This window comes from Myxocyprinus asiaticus, chromosome 23 (genome assembly GCF_019703515.2).
Source record: "Myxocyprinus asiaticus isolate MX2 ecotype Aquarium Trade chromosome 23, UBuf_Myxa_2, whole genome shotgun sequence".
Taxonomy (NCBI): Eukaryota; Metazoa; Chordata; class Actinopteri; order Cypriniformes; family Catostomidae; genus Myxocyprinus; species Myxocyprinus asiaticus.
Window position 1 is genome coordinate 9,586,473 of NC_059366.1, and position 18,997 is coordinate 9,605,469.

General features: G+C 39.4%; 1 protein-coding gene across 2 annotated transcripts in view; it reads right to left on the reverse strand.

Moving 5' to 3' along the window:
* The window catches only part of LOC127413712 (synapse differentiation-inducing gene protein 1-like), a 71,657-nt gene that overhangs the window by 27,239 nt on the left and 25,421 nt on the right, over window positions 1-18,997 (reverse strand). For both annotated transcript variants that reach the window (XM_051651073.1, XM_051651074.1), the window contains exon 3: window positions 17,855-17,992. In XM_051651073.1, the coding sequence (XP_051507033.1) occupies window positions 17,855-17,992 (138 nt within the window). The remainder of the gene's footprint in view (window positions 1-17,854; window positions 17,993-18,997) is intronic.

The window sequence follows — 18,997 nt, forward strand, 5'->3', positions numbered from 1 at the left end:
AGCCTTTGACACAGTCAACCATCAGATCCTACTCGCCACCCTCTCTATTCTGGGCATCACATGAACTGTGCTTGACTGGTTTAATTCATATCTCTCAGGTAGGTCCTTCAAGCTAGCCTGGAGAGTTGAGGTGTCCAAGTCACATCAGCTACTTACTGGGGTACCTCAGGGCTCAGTGCTTGGGCCACATCTCTTCTCTATATACACAACATCACTGGGACCCATCATTCAGGCACATGGTTTCTCTTACCACTGCTACGCTGATGATTCACAACTCTACTTGTCTTTCCAGCCCAATGACACCATGGTGACTTCTCAAATCTCGGCCTATTTGGCAGACATCTCAGCCTGGATGAAGGAACCCCACCTGCAACTTAACCCAGCGAAGACTGAGCTCCTCGTCTTTCCAGCCAACCCTGCTGCTGAACACATCATCACCATTCAGCTGGGTTCAACTACAGTAACGCCTTACAATACGGTCAGAAATCTAGGGGTAACCATCGATAAGCAACTCAATTTCACAGACCACATCTCAAAGACAGCACGATCATGTAGATTTACACTCTTCGATATCAGGAAAATAAGACCCTTCCTCTCTGAACATGCCACACAACTTCTTGTTCAGTCACTTGTCATAACTAGACTGGAAAAGCAGCCAATAAGTGCCCAACATAGATGGGAACTCCTTCAATACTGTTTAAAAAGCATCCCAGGGTGATACCTCAAGAAGTTGGTTGAGAAAATGTCAAGAGTACATGTCTGAAAATTCTAGGCAAAGGGTGACTACTTTGAAGATGCTAAAATATAACACAGTTTTGATTATTTTGGATTTTGTTTAGTCACAACATAATTCCCATAGTTCCATTTATGTTATTCCACAGTTTTGATGACTTTACTATTATTCTAAAATGTGAAGAAAAAAATTATAATAAAGAATATGTAAGTGTTTCAAAACTTTTGACCGGTAGTGTATATACTTGTTGCACTCTAATCTGTCTTGGATACTACTATGCTGATGCTAGTGAAACTTTGTAATACAGCACTGTTTGGACTACTGTCTCCTTAAGATGAATCGCTCATGATGTATTATTCCTCTTTTGTAAGTCGCTTTGGATAAAAGCATCTGCCAAATGAATAAATGCAAATGTACAGGTGCATCTCAATAAATTAGAATGTCGTGGAAAAGTTCATTTATTTCAGTAATTCAACTCAAATTGTGAAACTCGTGTATTAAATAAATTCAATGCACACAGACTGAAGTAGTTTAAGTCTTTGGTTCTTTTAAATGTGATGATTTTGGCTCACATTTATCAAAAACCAATTCACTATCTCAAAAAATTAGAATACATCATAAGACCAATAAAAAAAACATTTTTAGTGAATTGTTGGCCTTCTGGAAAGTATGTTCATTTACTGTATATTTACTCAATACTTGGTAGGGGCTCCTTTTGCTTTAATTTTTTGGTCTCTTGTTTCTCATTTTCCTCTTGACAATACCCCATAGATTCTCTATGGGGTTCAGGTCTGGTGAGTTTGCTGGCCAGTCAAGCACACCAACACCATGGTCATTTAACCAACTTTTGGTGCTTTTGGCAGTGTGGGCAGGTGCCAAATCCTGCTGGAAAATGAAATCAGCATCTTTAAAAAGCTGGTCAGCAGAAAGAAGCATGAAGTGCTCCAAAATTTATTGGTAAACGGGTGCAGTGACTTTGGTTTTCAAAAAACACAATGGACCAACACCAGCAGATGGCATTGCACCCCAAATCATCACAGACTGTGGAAACTTAACACTGGACTTCAAGCAACTTGGGCTATGAGCTTCTCCACCCTTCCTCCAGACTCTAGGACCTTGGTTTCCAAATGAAATACAAAACTTGCTCTCATCTGAAAAGAGGACTTTGGACCACTGGGCAACAGTCCAGTTCTTCTTCTCCTTAGCCCAGGTAAGACGCCTCTGACGTTGTCTGTGGTTCAGGAGTGGCTTAACAAGAGGAATACGACAACTGTAGCCAAATTCCTTGACACGTCTGTGTGTGGTGGCTCTTGATGCCTTGACCCCAGCCTCAGTCCATTCCTTGTGAAGTTCACCCAAATTCTTGAATCGATTTTGCTTGACAATCCTCATAAGGCTGCGGTTCTCTCGGTTGGTTGTGCATCTTTTTCTTCCACACTTTTTCCTTCCACTCAACTTTCTGTTAACATACTTGGATACAACACTCTGTGAACAGCCAGCTTCTTTGGCAATGAATGTTTGTGGCTTACCCTCCTTGTGAAGGGTGTCAATGATTGTCTTCTGGACAACTGTCAGATCAGCAGTCTTACTCCATGATTGTGTAGCCTAGTGAACCAAACTGAGAGACCATTTTGAAGGCTCAGGAAACCTTTGCAGGTGTTTTGAGTTGATTAGCTGATTGGCATGTCACCATATTCAAATTTTTTGAGATAGTGAATTGGTGGGTTTTTGTTAAATGTGAGCCAAAATCATCACAATTAAAAGAACCAAAGACTTAAACTACTTCAGTCTGTGTGCATTGAATTTATTTAATACACGAGTTTCACAATTTGAGTTGAATTACTGAAATAAATGAACTTTTCCACGACATTCTAATTTATTGAGATGCACCTGTAAATGTTCAACATGCCAGGGAAGATGTTTTATTCCATGAGCGTCCCTGCTGTATGCACACTTCAGGGTGACTTTTATACATGCATAGATATAATAAAGGCAATTCTCCCTACATTCTTCCCCATTCAAAATGCCAGGGAAGATTGTAGAAAAGAAGGTTTTTTTTATACATGCCTGGATATAAAACAGGCAAAACATTATTTACTTTCATTCAATCGGCCGCAGTAGCGAAGGCACAGGGGTCTCCTTCCGCTGTGCTTCTGATTACAGTCACCAAAAGTAAGCCGAGAGCACCATCTAGTGGTTACATGTTGCACTACAGGAGAGAGCTATGCATTAATTCCTCTGTCTGCCTGTCTGGCGGCTTGGCAGCAGTTGCAAAACATTTTGAAATGGGTAATTCGAACGATAGATCATGGTTATATCACAGCGGCTTGCGTACCATTCTGGATTTGAGACATTTGAATTCCAATCTAATGAAATGTCAATTCAGAATGTTGACCCAGAAACAAATAATGTCACAAATAAAGCCAGGGGACTGATTTGTGACAATAGATTTGAAGGACACTTATTTCCAGGGGCCTGGGTAGCTCAGTGAGTAAAGACGCTGACTACCACCCCTGGAGTTTGCAAGTTCGAATCCCAGGGCGTGCTGAGTGACTCCAGCCAGGTCTCCTAAGCAACCAAATTGGCCCGGTTGCTAGGGAGGGTAGAGTCACATGGGGTAACCTCCTCGTGGTTGCCATAATGTGGTTCGCTCTCGGTGGGGCACGTGGTAAGTTGTGTGTTGTTGCCGCGGTCAACAAGCCACGTGATAAGATGCACAGGTTGATGGTCTCAGATGTGGAGGCAACTGAGATTTGTCCTCTGCCACCCAGATTGAGGCAAGTCAGTACGCCACCACGAGGACTTAGAGTGCATTGAGAATCGGGCATTCCAAATTGGGGAGAAAAAGGGGAGAAAATAAGGACACTTATTTCCATATTCAGATTGTGCTGAAGCACAGGCGCTTTCTCAGATTCACTTTTGGGGGCAAAGCGAACCAATTTTGCATCCTTCCGTTCGGATAAAGGGCAGTTAAGTCCACATAGCTTAATTCTCACCCTCTGGGGGGCAGTTCATACCAAACTCATCCCTGCGCTGTAAAAGCTAGGTGCAGCACCACAAGAGCATAAACCAGGTGTTGAAACGTGTCTAAAACTTACTCTGGCACCATGCTCTTTCACGAAATGCATGGATGCAGCTCTGACACACTTGAGGCTTCAAGACATCCGCGTTTTGAGTTATCTCAATGATTGGTAAGTGTTAGCTCACTCAGAGAGTCTGGACAAGAGCGAGTAAACTTAAGGCCCAGGCATACTTCAATTTGCGTGTTCTGTCTCACGCACAGTTGTGTGCGCACAGCTTTGAAATTATACCTCACGAGGATGAGCGCGAATGGACGGGTTCGACACGAGCAATACAATTGCTTTGTTATACACTACCAGATGTTAGAGGGCAACACAATGTTGTGTCATTTACAGGACATCCACTCTGAAGGATAAAAAAAGAAGAAAAACTAAGGATCCGCCATTAGAGGAAACAAGAACAACAACAACAAAACGATTGAGAAGGATATGTTCTTTGACTACTGCTTGACTACAGCCCAACTGTGCATATTGCCACCTAGTGGACCCTTCTATCTCAACAGTCTACCTTGCGCATGCGCGTTTGTCCGCACATAGTCCGTGCAGACAGAAAAATTTGGCTAAATTGACACATACACTGTCTGGAGATGTTCACGGTGCTGCTCGTGCCATGCTGAGACTGGCACATCGCATCCTTCTGTGGGCACAGAACAAGGTACTGTCCACAAGCCGTATATGTTCCGGGCCAGTTGAATTAAGGGGCGGTTCTCCTGTCCAGACAGGGTCTGATACCCAGAGAATGGACATAAAATCCACAGATTGTGAAACAAATCTAAAGGTAAACCTTCTCAGTGATGAAATTAAATATAAAAGTAGATCTCGGCATCATTGACACGCGGAGGGGTAATCATTGACGCAAGCAAATGCAAGCGAGAGACATATATGTATATGTATTTTTAATTTGTGCAATTTAGAAATGTTGAAGTCCCTTCGCACCTGTATGTTAATCTAACACTTGCAGTAATCATTTATCATAGTCATGCAGCCTGTTTTATTCAGCTGTGTGCTGAATCGAAAGTAAAACCATTGACGAGACCCGCATCATGACCCTTTTAGCATGTAAACAGGTAATGCTTTGAGAATAAAATAAGTAAACTCGCCCGCTTTGCAACAAACATTTAAAAACAAACATATTTTTTTTATTTTATTTGTTTTATTTGAACAGATGTAGAGAGTGATAAATTGAATAATAAATTAACAGGGAAGTAGAGATGGTAAAATAAATAATTTATAATAAGCTCAGCCTTTATACAGTTTTTTAATGCCTGATAGAAAAGTATCTACCTTTGTAGAGCAATACAATACTTTAGGCAATTGCAGAATAGTCCCATTAGTCACATATACACTTCAGAAAATTGAGTACACAACTATTTCTGGGCTTAAAAGATACAAAAACCAAATCAATGCGGAACATTGTATCTCAAAAGGAATACAATGTGCACCCCTATGCACTACTTAAAGCCCGATGTGGCCCCTTTACCAAAATAGTTGCCCATCCCTGTTATAGAACATGCTAAACTTAAATCTAATTATGTTACAATTTAAAAGTAAATGCACATTGTTCTTAACGGGGGAAACAAACACCTTCTACACAAATTAATTTTACTCATATTGTAATGAAAACTGTTGCATTAAATTATAAAAGAGTTTAAAATTCTTCACTGTGGCATGAAGAAGCATTTTCACTAGTGAATCCCACTGTACATTTGCTACAAAAGAAAAAAAAAATACTGAATCAACAAAAATGGAGAACAGATAAATATAATACAAATAACAGTGAAAACTTTTACAGTGTGTTGGTCGAGTGGTCTTTTGATCTCAAGTTGTATGATATATTGATCAATGTTATTGTTGCTTTGGATGTGAGTGATTTCGGATTCAAAACCCTTCACCCTTCGTGTATACAAATTTGTAACATCTAAGCAAAATCATTACTGCATATCAGTGTATCTAAGAAGAAATGGGTGAGCAGTTGATGCCATTCTTTTAAACAGAGATCAGACCACGGCGCAGTACAGAAGCGGAACACGCGTCTATATGTGGGGGCATGTGGTCTCGTGCTGCTCTTGTATATGCTGCCTCTACAAGCCCGCAACTGACTTGAGCGAAGCATAATTAACTTGAAATATTTTTTAACAAGCACGTTTGCTAAATAGAGATGGAATGTGTCAAATGGATCAAACAAAAACCGCAACAGAGAATACAATAAATGGGATGGATTGACAAACAAGCATTTTTTATTTATTTTTGGAATCGAAGGTGCCGGAATGCCGCTCCAGACCGTATCGGCACAATTTAACCCCTGGTTGATACAATTCTAAATGCTAGAGCTCCATCAACAAGAAGGCTATATACGTTTAAATCCAGTTCACTACCATGTCGGTACAGTGCTGGAATTTTTTTGCAGGAGCATTTCGGGCCTGGGTTACACCGGCAATGCTTAAAATCTATGTTGCCACTATAGTGGCTGAACATGCGGTTATCAATGGAGTCCCTGTTTGTAGGCTTTCTCTTGTCTCTCGTTTTATGGGGTACACAGGTTAGACCTTTCGTCCTATCTGCGTTCGGTTGCCCCGTTCGAGCCCTTGACAACAGTTATTGGTAAGTTTTGGACTCTTAAAATGTCCATGCAAGTGGCATTGGTATCGTTTAAGAGAGATTTGAATGCTCTGTCGATCAATCCCTTGTGTGTTGATTTTGCACCTGGGCGTTCAGAAGTCGTGTTAAGACCTCGTTTGGGCTATTTGCCCAAGGTTATTTCTACCTCATTTCACTTGAAGACCATTAATTTACAGTCCTTCTCTCCTCCCCCATTTAAGTCAAAGGAGCATGAAAGGTTACATATGCTTTGCCCAGTTCAGGCTCTGCGAGTGTATGTTGACCGTACTAGCCAATGGGGTAAGTCAGAGCAGTTGTTTGTGTGCTTTGGTGGTTGCAACAGAGGTGTTTCGGTGTCCAAGCAAAGACTGTCTCATTGGATTATTGATGCACTTTTGAGTGCTTATGAAGCACGCGGTTTACCTTCGCCTTCAGGTATTCAAGCCTATTATACGAGGGGCATGGCACCCTCATGGGCTTTGGCTAGAGGTGCATCCTTGGAGGACATTTGTATAGCTGCAAGGTGGTCCTCTCCACATACATTTGTTAGATTTTATAATCTGGATGAGGGTTTGACTCCTGCTTCCCAGATTGTCTCTGTTGGAACAGGAGTAAATCCATAATTTCTTTTATTCAGATGCTTTAGCTCACTTGTGCACCACTGTATGCTTGCCGCATGGGCTTAGACAGTTGGCAGCTATTGTTCGCATGGCGTGAATGTATATAGTTTCCATAGCGTTCAAACGCAGCTTAGACTTCCTATGAGAGGGAATGTCTTGGTTAGGAGCATAACCTTGGTTCCCTGAGTGGGAACGAGATGCTGTGTAGCTGGCCGTACTCTCTAGTAACTGTATAGGCTTGTGCCTCTTGCAGAAAATCTGACTCGATGGCGCAAAAGCGAGCGCCTTTATGGAGCCCATGACATAGCTCCCTAGGGGCATTGCTTAAGTGGCATCAGCCAATAAAATGCCATGATTGTATAAGGGTTTCAGACCATGTAACACTCGGACGTTGTCACATAGTGTTCAATGTCTCGTTCCCAGTAACATATTTCATGAGGCAGAGTTTCCTGCAAAGTTACATCTGTAACCGAGACGTTTCTCTCTTTTCCTTTGTATTGTTCAATATGAAGGGGGGACTAAGTCAACGTCTTTTTAATTACCATAATGACTAGTAGGCATTGCTTGTTCATGTAAATCTGAAGCACGGTGCGATGGTATACATTTTCCCATAGCATCATTTACTGACATAGCATTGAAGTGACCGAATTGAAAGGGAACCTTCTGGTTATGACTGTAACCCTGGTTCGCTGAAAGGAGGGAACGAGTCATTGTGTATGCTCGCCATACTGATTTCTCGTTGTTAAGGGACCGAGAGATGTGCTCTCTTCCCTTCAGTCAAAAACTTGGGATTAAATGGCACTGTGCTCTGCTTTATATGTCAGCATTGACATGTGTATCGGGAGCAGAGCATCAAGCGTCCTCTGTTAATAGATTGGCGTCTAAAGTGCATCAGAAATCATCACTCCTGACGAAGCGTATCGTTCCTTCCCTTCAGGGAACCAAGGTTACAGTTCTGACCTGAACATTAATATGCAGTAATAATGTCAGTGTGCAAGCATCATTATCAGCCCAATGGTTCTATGCAGATGAAGGACTATACTTAGTAATTACTGCTTCATCTTAAACATGCCTACTTAATTACCATCAAATAATACTAAAGACACTCAGGAAAATTAAATAAACCCAACTGAGTAACAACAACCACACAGGTTGCTGTATGTATGATTAGATCAGATCATACTGTGCAGAATATAATTCATAAAATATGAATGTGTGACATTCCTGCACAATCTTCATAACTACAGCAGAAATACATATTGACGTGTGAAGTGGGCTTGAGTGCATCTCTGTGGGGATCAGCACACAAAGCACCCACGGCATGGCTGACGAAATGAAAACCCCTTTTTTCAGTGCATCCACCCATTGTGCAAAAAGGTATTTTATTCAAAGCTTATGTTTGACAAGGCCCACACTCACACTCTCCCTTGCCAAACCATTATATAAGGAGCTTATCCTGTTTGTGTGAGGGCACGCTCTAAAAACAACCAATCAGATTATGCACAACAGCTTAGCAAAAACAGATTGTTGGATAGTTCAGTTTAAGAACAGAAAAGGAAGAGCATTCGCTGGCCTCCCTTATTTAATTACTCAGGGTTTAGGGTCTAATGAGGAGACATTGTCCAAAATGACCATTTGATAGTAACATATCTGATGAGACAGTGTTTCCTGCAAAGCTCTCCAGGAGCGGCATAATGCAGCGCCATGGGGAAAAAAATCATCCATTCATGCATCCATCCATCCACCTACTATGTTTATCAAAAACACTCTAGAACAAACATACAGCGCAATGTACTGTCCAGTTCACAGACACAGACTCACAGAGTCATTGGTCTGAATCATGAACTGAATTAGTCAGACAACACACTTCCTCACTGTATCAGCTCGGATTACTCACTCACTCAACTAAACTGCTATTTATTATATTTGACTCAAAATAAGTCAGGAACCGTTACTCTGTTATTTGTACTTTTTGACAGCAATGTTACAGTACAATGCAAATTTGTAAGCAAGAGATGCTTAAATTAGTCTAATTACTGACTGGCTGTTTATATGACAATGTAAAGGTAAATATACTGTAAATATCCGCAACATAGTTTTGTTATAATAAATAGTAGTGTAATTTAAAATGAACAAAAGAAAAACATATTTTAAATATTTTTGGGGTAAAAGTATATTGATAACACTTTACAATAAGTTTAGATATGTTAAAGCTGCACCATGTAAGGTTTTTTTGGTGACAAAAAACAAAAGTTAATTATTGAGTGAGTACATAAAAATCCATGTTCAAAAGCCTGTTCTTGTCTTACTCCGATTCACTACGGAAAGCCTACAATAATTATTTTTATCAGATTTTATCAGCTGTCAGGTCAGATTTGGGCCGAATGCACTGTTTACAACTGAGTAGGAGGAACACTGTACAGTAGCTTGGTTGGTTTTGGTTTAGATCTGTATTTGTATCTGTTTCTTTACTCACAGTATTGCATTTGTGTGCTTATTCTGGATGTCTCAACCGAGATGAGAACGTGAGATTACATCTGTATCATGGAAACACGAATACCACAGGGTCTCCACCCTCTCGTGAAGCTTAATGGAAGCGATGGTTTATAGTTAAAAAGTATTTAAACATTGATCTTTTTTTCGCACCAAAAGCGATCGTGTCGCTTTAGAAGACATTAATTTAACTGCTGGAGTCGTATGGATGACGTCGTGACGATGACGGATGACTGTCGTTGATTTTTGGAGCTTCAAACGTCGGATCATCATCTGCTTGCATTTTAAGGACCTACTGAGCTAAGATATTTTTCTATTTTTCTTCAAATGTGTCCAGGTGAAGAAAGAAAGTCATACACACTTGGGATGGCATGAGGGTGAGTAAATGATGAGAGAATTTTATTTATTTAATATAACTTGACTGCCGATGTCAATGATAAAAGAAAAGGTTTAATAATGTAATTCTTATATGGCAGATTTCTGCATATTATTTTTATGTTTAATAATTTTTAAAGTTTAATAATAATAATTTAATCCTCATCATTATTGAATCCTTGTTTTGTGTTTTTATACAGTCTTACTATTTGCAGTGCTTAGACCTACTATTGTAATATTACGGTTCACTTGCATTGTACACTGACGCAGTAGATTGTAATATAAAAATAAGCTTCTTCAATTGATCTCAGATCCATAATTTCTCGAGTTTCACCTCCTAAATCGATGTGTAGTACAATACAAACATTAAGCGGAAAAACACTTGAATAATCATATTAAAATATGTAATTAAGAGTGTTGTTTATCTTCCTCAAAGCAAGTAATATCTCAGTTATAAATGTTTAAACGAATAACATAATATTATGACTCCATTATGCCGTTATGACTCTGGCTCTGCTGGTGAATATCTCCGAGTGATCACAGGCAGTGTCCAGGTAAGTGGAATAAAATCACAAACTTATATGACACAATATATAACCGAAATATTAAACTGAGTATTGTTTGAGTACAGGATCATTGAGGGAAGATGAAAAGTAAATGACTAACAATAAAAAGGGTAATTTAAAGGCGTCAACATTCTTCATATTGATTTTCTGAGCAGAGTCTGTGCAGCAACAGTCTGCCCAATGAAAACAATAAATCTGTTCCTTTGCAAGAACTTTGCCATAAAAATGAAAAGGTATTTGGGAAATTGATAAGACCAAGAAAAGACATTTTTCAAAGAAAGCTGCAGCTTAGAGCAGCAGTACTTTTATTTAAAATCGTCACGATATGTGCTTCAGTCTCTGTTTCCAGTCAGACAGATCTAAAACAATTAACTACCAAACATTTTTAAAGATCTACAGTATATATTGTGTAGTCAAGCCAAGTTAAATTGCTATACAATTACATCAGCAGACAGCAAAAACCTTTTAAAAAATTAAACCAATAAAGAGAGAAATAAAGAAGCTATTCAAAGCTGTTGGCCTCCCTAAAAGACACATCCCAATGCCGGATGACTTTCACATTGCCCATCCATTAGCTTCTCGCCAAACCCAGCGAGCAGATGAAAAGCCTCATAGTGACACTAGATGCATAATACATGATCGTTCAAACTGCATTACACTGTGCCTACAGCACACATTCACACACAACTCCTTATTTGGAACTACAGCATTTTAATAACCATAAAAAGAGCAATTTAAAAACATTTTCATTAAGCCTTGAGTGTCAAGGATAAAAAAAAAATAATAATAATATTGTAGAGATGGGGCAACCAGAAAAAATAATAATAGTGTTTACCATTGAAAACCTGTTCATTTTGCTCTGTCACAAAGATAGCTCTCGCTAATGACACATGTAATGTGTTCAGAAACATTTTTACTAAATTGTTTTATTGTTTTATTAATTTTTATTATAGAGAAACATAATTGCATTTGAATACAGTATAAATGAACTACTTTCTTGTGAGGTTTTCTCCAACAGTTTTACTGAAGTTCTTGATTTGGTTCGGTGCGCCTACATTTGGTTCGGTCCGCTTGTGTAACTTGTGTTCTATTGATTGCTGAGTAATTACTCAAAAGGACAGCATCAATTGAAGCCCCAAATTAAAAGCTCTGCAATCTTATTTTCAAATTTTCTCCTTCACCTCTGAAATCAAGTTGAATACTGTGATGCAGTGGTGGCTCAGTGGTTAAGGCTCTGGGTTATTGATCAGAAGGTTAGGGGTTCAAGACACCACTGTTGGGCCCTTGAGCAAGACCCCTGACCCTATCTGCTCCAGGGGTGCTGTATCATGGCTGACTCTGTGCTCTAACTCCAGCTTAGCTGGGATTTGTGAAAAAAATAATTTCACTGTATATATGCAAAATGTATGATGAATAAAAATAATAAATACAATTAATTCCTAATTGCTTATGCCTCAAAAGTGTAGAAAATGGCTATTATTCCCCACAAACTTTGCTTTTGTGACCAGGACAGTGATATTTTGAAATGTATCTATTTCCAATGAGAAAACAGGCGAATTTGTGTCTTTTCGTTCACATAAAGTCAGAAAAAAACAACATATGAATCCAAAATCCTTCTTTATCTGTGGTCTGACGAAGACACCAGCTTTGACCTTTGCCTCAGACAGCTTAGGGAAGAAGTCTTGAAGGTACTTGAAGGCTGCTGAATCTTTATCTAGAGCTCTGACAAATTGATTCATAAGGCCCAATTTGATGTGCAGTGGTGGCATCAGCACCTTCCGGGGGTCCACCAGTGGATCCCACTTAACGTTGTTCCTCCCCATAGAGAACTAGGTCTGCTGTGGCCAGTCCCGCCTGTGGTAGTGTGCCTTGGTGTCCCGGCCGTCCCAAAGGCAAAGATAACAGGGAAACTTGGTAAAACCTCCTTGGAGACCCATCAGGAATGCCACCATTTTGAAGCCACCTATGACCTCCCAGCTGTACTCATCATACTTCAAGGCATCCAGCAAGGTCTTGATGCTGTTGTAATCCTCTTTGAGGTGCACCGAGTGAGCCAGGGGAGGAGATAGGTACTTGTTACCATTATGGACCAGCACGGCTTTGAATATTACTTTAGTATATATACATGTTAATTTGGATTCATATGTTGTTTTTTCTGACCTTATATGAACGAAAAGACACAAATTTGCCCGTTTTCTTATTGGAAATAGGTAAATTTCAAAATATCACTGTCCTGGTCACAAAAGCAAAGTTTGTGGGGAATAATAGCCATTTTCTATACTTTTGAGGCATAAGCAATTAGGAAATAACACTTACTACCCAGGAAAAAAATAAATAAAAATTTGTTACACAGTGTTATTAGAGCCTAATAACCTAAAACCTACTCTGTATATAGTCCTTGTCTACAGGCATTTAAGTGTATAATGTCTGTGCCACTATAGCAGGAATTGCAACAACATCTGTTTGAGCTGCCTGACTGGGCGTGACAACCGATGGCATGAGTTTAGGGCAGAACTTCCTGTTTGTCCAAGCAATGGAATGAGATTATTATTTTGCATTATTTTGAAATTGTGTTTGGCTTCATCTTTAACATATTTTAACACAGATAGATAGCAATATCATAAAATCTATCACTAGGCTTAAACAAACAATAATTCTGAGTGTTTGTTCTGTTTTAATTCCAACCTTTGACATTACTTAATTTTTATTAACAGAGCCAGTGCGATCAATAAACATTTCTGTAAATGTGTGAGTTTAGCGATTATAGTGAATTTTCAATTGTAGTAGTCCCTGAGCTGGCATTACTAAAATTGATTGCAAACATTTTTACATGATGATAAAAATGTGAATATCTGTTTTTGTAGTTGACAGGCTTTGTAGATGGATTTTAGAGAATTGATTTTGGTGTAGGCTTAGATTTTAAGAGCAGGCTGAGAAAGGTTTCTGTAGAGAATTACAGAGCTGTGGGTGTTGAGTCGTGATGTGCTGCGTGAAAGAGAAAGAGAGAGATGGAGAAAAACAGATAGAGTCAGACAGACAAAGAGAGAGAGGGCCATAAATTTCCTCTGAAGTCAAAGTCAAATATGAACACTGAGAGTGATTTAAACATACAAAAATCTCACATAAATATGTCCAGGTCACTTTTAAAGGGATAGTTCACCCCAAAATGAAAATTCTCTCATGATTTACCCTCATGCCATCCCAGATGTGTATGACTTTCTTTTTTCAGCAGAACACAAATGAAGATTTTTAGAAAAATATCTCTTCTCTGTAGGTCCATACAGTGCAAATGAAGGGTGATCAGACCTTTGTAGCTCCAAAAAGCACATAAACGAAACATAAAAGTAATCCATACGACTCCAGTGGTTTAATCTACAACCCCAATTCCAAAAAAGTTGGGACAGTATAAAAAATGCTAATAAAAACAAAAATAAGTGATTTGTAAATTATAATCACCCTTTGCTATATTGAAAGCACTACAACTACACATAATATGTTTTTCCTTGTGAATTTCATTTTTTTCTTCTTTTTGTTTTAATGTACAGTAATTTCAAATCAGATGATTGCAACACGCTCCAAAAAAGTTGAGACAGTCAAGTGTTTACCACTGTGAAACAACACCATTTCTTCTAATAACACTTATTAAGCATTTGGGCACTGTCGACACAAGTTTAAGTTTAGAAAGTGGAATTTCCCCCATTCATCCATTATGTAGGTCTTTAGCTGCACAATTGTATGAGGTCTACATTGCCGTATGGAGTGCTTCATAATGCGCCACACATTCTCAATTGGAGACAGGTCAGGACTGCAGGCAGGCCAGTCTAGCACCCACACTCACTGCTCATACAGCCATGCACTTGTAATCCGGGCAGTATGTGGTTTGAAGTTGTCCTGCTGGAAAATGCAGGGACGTCCTTGGAAAAGATGGTGCTGGATGGCAGTATGTGTTGCTCCAAAATTTGTACATATCTGTCTGCATTCATGGTGTTCTCACAGATGTGCGAGTTACCCATGCCATGGGCACTGACACACCTCTGGCACATACAGACACTGGCTTTTGGACCTGACACTAATAACAGCTTGGATGGCCCTTTTCCTCTTTGGCCCAGATAACACGATGGCTGTGTTTTTCAAAAACTATTTGAAATGTGGACTCTTCGGACCAAAAAACACGGTTCCACTGTTCTACCTTCCATCTATGATGAGACTGAGCCCAGAGAAGTCAGCAGCGCTTCTGGACAGTGTTGATGTAAGGCTTCTCCTGTAAATAATAAAGTCTTAGCTTGCATCTGTGGATGCAGCGGCGAGTGGTGTTGACTAACAAAGGTTTATCTCAAGCCCATGTTCATGACATCCATTACAGATGAATGATGTTTTTTAAGACAGTGATATCTGAGGGATCAGAGATCACGCACATTCAGAAGTGCTTTCGTCTTGCCCTTTACGCACTGAGATTTAACCATATTCCTTAAATCTTTTAACTATTTTGTGCACTGTAGAGGGTGAAATGCCCAAAATCCTTCCAATTTGTCTTTGGGGAACATTGTTCTCAAAGTGCTGGATTATTTGCTGAAGCATCTGTTGGCAAACTGACAAGTCTCGAATGATCTTTACTCTTGAAGGACTAGGCTGTTTTTGGAAGCTCCTTATATACTATAGCACGATTGCCTCACCTGTTTAACATCTCCTGTTTCACATCGCCTTGTTATTTCAACTCGTCAAATTATTTTTACTCTTAAATTGCCTGTCCCAACTTTTTGGAGCGTGTTGCAATCATCTGATTTGAAATTATTGTACATTTGTGTTCCGCAGAAGAAAGAAAGTCATACACATCTGGGATGGCATGAGGGTGCGTAAATGATAAGAGAATTTTCATTTTTGGGTGAACTATTCGCTTAATCCCAAAATAATATATATATAGTCTTATAGCCATAGTGTTCCTAATAAAGTGCTCGGTGAATATATACACCGATCAGCCACAACATTAAAACCACCTGCCTAATATTGTGTAGGTCACCCTCGTGCCACCAAAACAGCGCCATCCCGCATCTCAGAATAGCATTCTGAGATGATATTCTTCTCATCACAATTGTACAGAGCGGTTATCTGAGTTACCGTAGACTTTGTCAGTTCGAACCAGTCTGGCCATTCTCTGTCTGAACTGCCGCTCACTGGATGTTTTTTGTTTTTGGCACCATTCTAGAGTAAATTCTACAGACTGTTGTGTGTTGAAATCCCAGGAGATCAGCAGTTACAGAAATACTCAAAACCAGCCCATCTGGCACCAACAATCATCCATGCAATTATCTAATCAGCCAATCGTGTGGCAGCAGTACAGTGCATAAAATCATTTAGATACGGCTCAGGGGCTTCAGTTAATGTTCACATCAACCATCAGAATGGGGAAAAATGTGATCTCAGTGATTTCGACCGTGGCATGATTGTTGGTGCCAGATGGGCTGGTTTAAGTATTTCTGTAACTGCTGATCTCCTGGGATTTTCACACACAACAGTCTCTAGAATTTACTCAGAATGGTGCCAAAAACAAAAAAAATTCAGTGAGTGGCAGTTCTGTGGACAGAAATGCCTTGCTGATGAGAGAGGTCAACAGAGAATGGCCAGACTGGTTCGAACTGACAAAGTCTACGGTAACTCAGATAACCGCTCTGTATAATTGTGGTGAGAAGTATATAGTCTCAGAATGCTGTTCTGAGATGCGGGTTGGTGCTGTTTTGGTGGCACGCGGAGGACCAACAGCATATTAGGCAGGTGGTTTTAATGTTGTGGCTGATTGGTGTCTATATATATATATGAATTTTGCATTCATTTTTAGGACAAGATTTAAATATTTTTTAATCACATTTGCCCCCATTATCATTATCTTAATGCAAAAAAAGTTATATATATTTCTCATTACTGTAATGAGAAAAAAACAACAATGTATTATTTAAATTGTAAAGTATATATACATCATTGTATTATCTGTTGTACTGTCTCCAATTTATGCTGATTAAATAAATAAAAAAACATTGTATTTAAGAATTTTTATTTTAAGAGTAAAACTTTACAGTATTGAGAATCTAATGAGAATGACAATTGATGACAATTGAGAATAATCAAATGACAGGATATATTACAGCAATGAGAACCTCTTAATGATCCTAACATTTTTATTTTGGGGTAAAATTCACCCGAGTATCGGTGCTCCCTATATGCATATTATGCCGCCTGCGTAGGGCACCAGCTCCCTAGGGGGACATCATCTTACCCTAGGGGGGCACCAGAAAGTCTACTTTATACGTTATTCAAGGGCCTGATTGCAGTCGCCGAACATAGATGATCGCCTTGCAGCTCGCACCATGCCAGACTGTCGCCTCGATACCACCTTCAACACCCCTCCATCCTCATGTCTGATGATCGTGGAACTCTGATTCTGCCTAGCATCCTTGTGTGCTCAATGGGGATAACAAAGTCATATGCATTTGGAACAATATGATGGTGAGAAAAAGATGACAGAAACTTCATTTTTGGGCAAACTAACTCCAATACATTTGGGAAATGTGTTAAATACTGCAATTATAACTTCTGCTCTGAACAGTTCCCTTTTGAATGACCTCTCTCTCTCTCTCTCTCTCTCTCTCTCTCTCTCTCTCAGCATGGCTTCTATAAGTAATCTCTCTCTCTCTTCTCAAGAGCATTGCAGTAAGCTATAAATACACCTGACACTGCAACACGCTATAGTCACCTTTATGAAACCTTTATGTGTGGTATAACTGCATGGGGAATTCTCCATCCTGTTTTTTCCTTGCTGCCCACACAAGATTGACAAACGTAAAGGGATATTTGCCTGGATATTGTTTGTAATGCTCAATATGTGACGTAACGACTGGCTTTTCCCTGCAGTGTGGGCCTGATGTACACAGTAAGCTGCTAAAATTTACTGTTTAGCCATGTGTCCTTATACAGATTTAGTGAACAGATTGTCCTTTTCTGAACTTATTGTCTAATGAATTAATTTAAATTAAAAACAAAAGTATCACTGGATGTGACTCAATGCACATCCAAAAAAATCCTGGCCGGATGAGCCGCGTTTAAAGCCAATATACATGCACATGCACTGATACTACATTGGCAACTATAAATAGGCTGCTATTAGGCTAAATAACTATATAACATATATATGTTTATTCATATTATTATTATTATTAATGCATTTAATTGTTATATATCTGTTGGACATATGGATCTTTTGCCATATTGCCATTGTTTCGGTTAGGATTAGGTTAGTGCCAAAGAACACCAGTTTAAAACACCAGTGCATGGCCTCACATGGCTGATTGTTTTAACCAGAGATGTCAGCTTATTAGTTAGTGCTTGAGAGATTCTCACCTCGTGAGACAGGTAGAAAGCTGCGATGCCAAGGGGCCAGAAACAGCAGAGCATGGAGAACACGCTGAGGCCCATGTGGTCCTTGGGGGGCATCATGAGGAAATTGTCCTCGCTCTCAGAGTCACTTGAGTACTCACTCTGCAGAAAACACAAAACACTCAATGAATCACGACATCAACTCCCTCTGTTTCACATCTTTTATCTTCTTTTTAGGGAAAAACAACAAGCCATCTAATGAGTAATAATGGTAACACTATAAAATGTCAAGGAGGTCTTCTCCTCTGTTGTTGTTGTAGTTGTCAGAAACACGTCACATTACAAAAGTAAAATGGATTGTGCCTGCCATTCTCTGTTGACGTCAATACCTTCCTGAGCTGAAAATACATTCAGAAATCAAATAATTTTTTACTTGATTCATTCTGTGCTTCTTTTGTTTGTACATATACGATAGACAGATGCTTTTGCAGCATCTCACTGGTTTTCAGCATCATAAACATCACGTTTAAGAACGCCGTGGCAAGTTAAAAGTAGTTAAAAATTTGAAAATTGTGTATCCAGATCCCTGCTTTCTGCAACTACTTTTATTTGGCCATTGACATACCTTGGGTCTTGTTATGTTACGTCAAGCAATCAAGAACGCATCTTGTGACAGGTGTTGTGCCGATTTCCGACCCCCTGTGGTTATTGTGGTTATTTTTAGGGATAGGTGTAGGTGTGGCATTTAGGGATAGGGACCATGGAGTCCTTAAAGGAATAATTCACACAAAAATTTAAATTCTCTCATCATTTATTCACCCTTATGCCATCCCAGATGTGTATGACTTTTCTCTGAATTTCTCAGCTCTACAGGTCCATACAATGCAAGTCAAAATTTTGGCACCCATTCACTTGCATTGTATAGACCTACGTAGCTGTATTATTCTTCTACAAATCATAATCTGTTTTCTGCAGAAGAAAGAAAATCATGCACATCTGGGATGGCATGAGGGTGAGTAAATGATGAGAGAATTTAAATTTTTGAGTGAACTATCACTTTAAGGCCTTTACACACCAAAAGCGAATTTTCACGGCAAGACTTTTTGAAAAAAACAAAACAATGGATTCCTAATGAGCCATTCACACCTGGAGTGAACATTCACACCA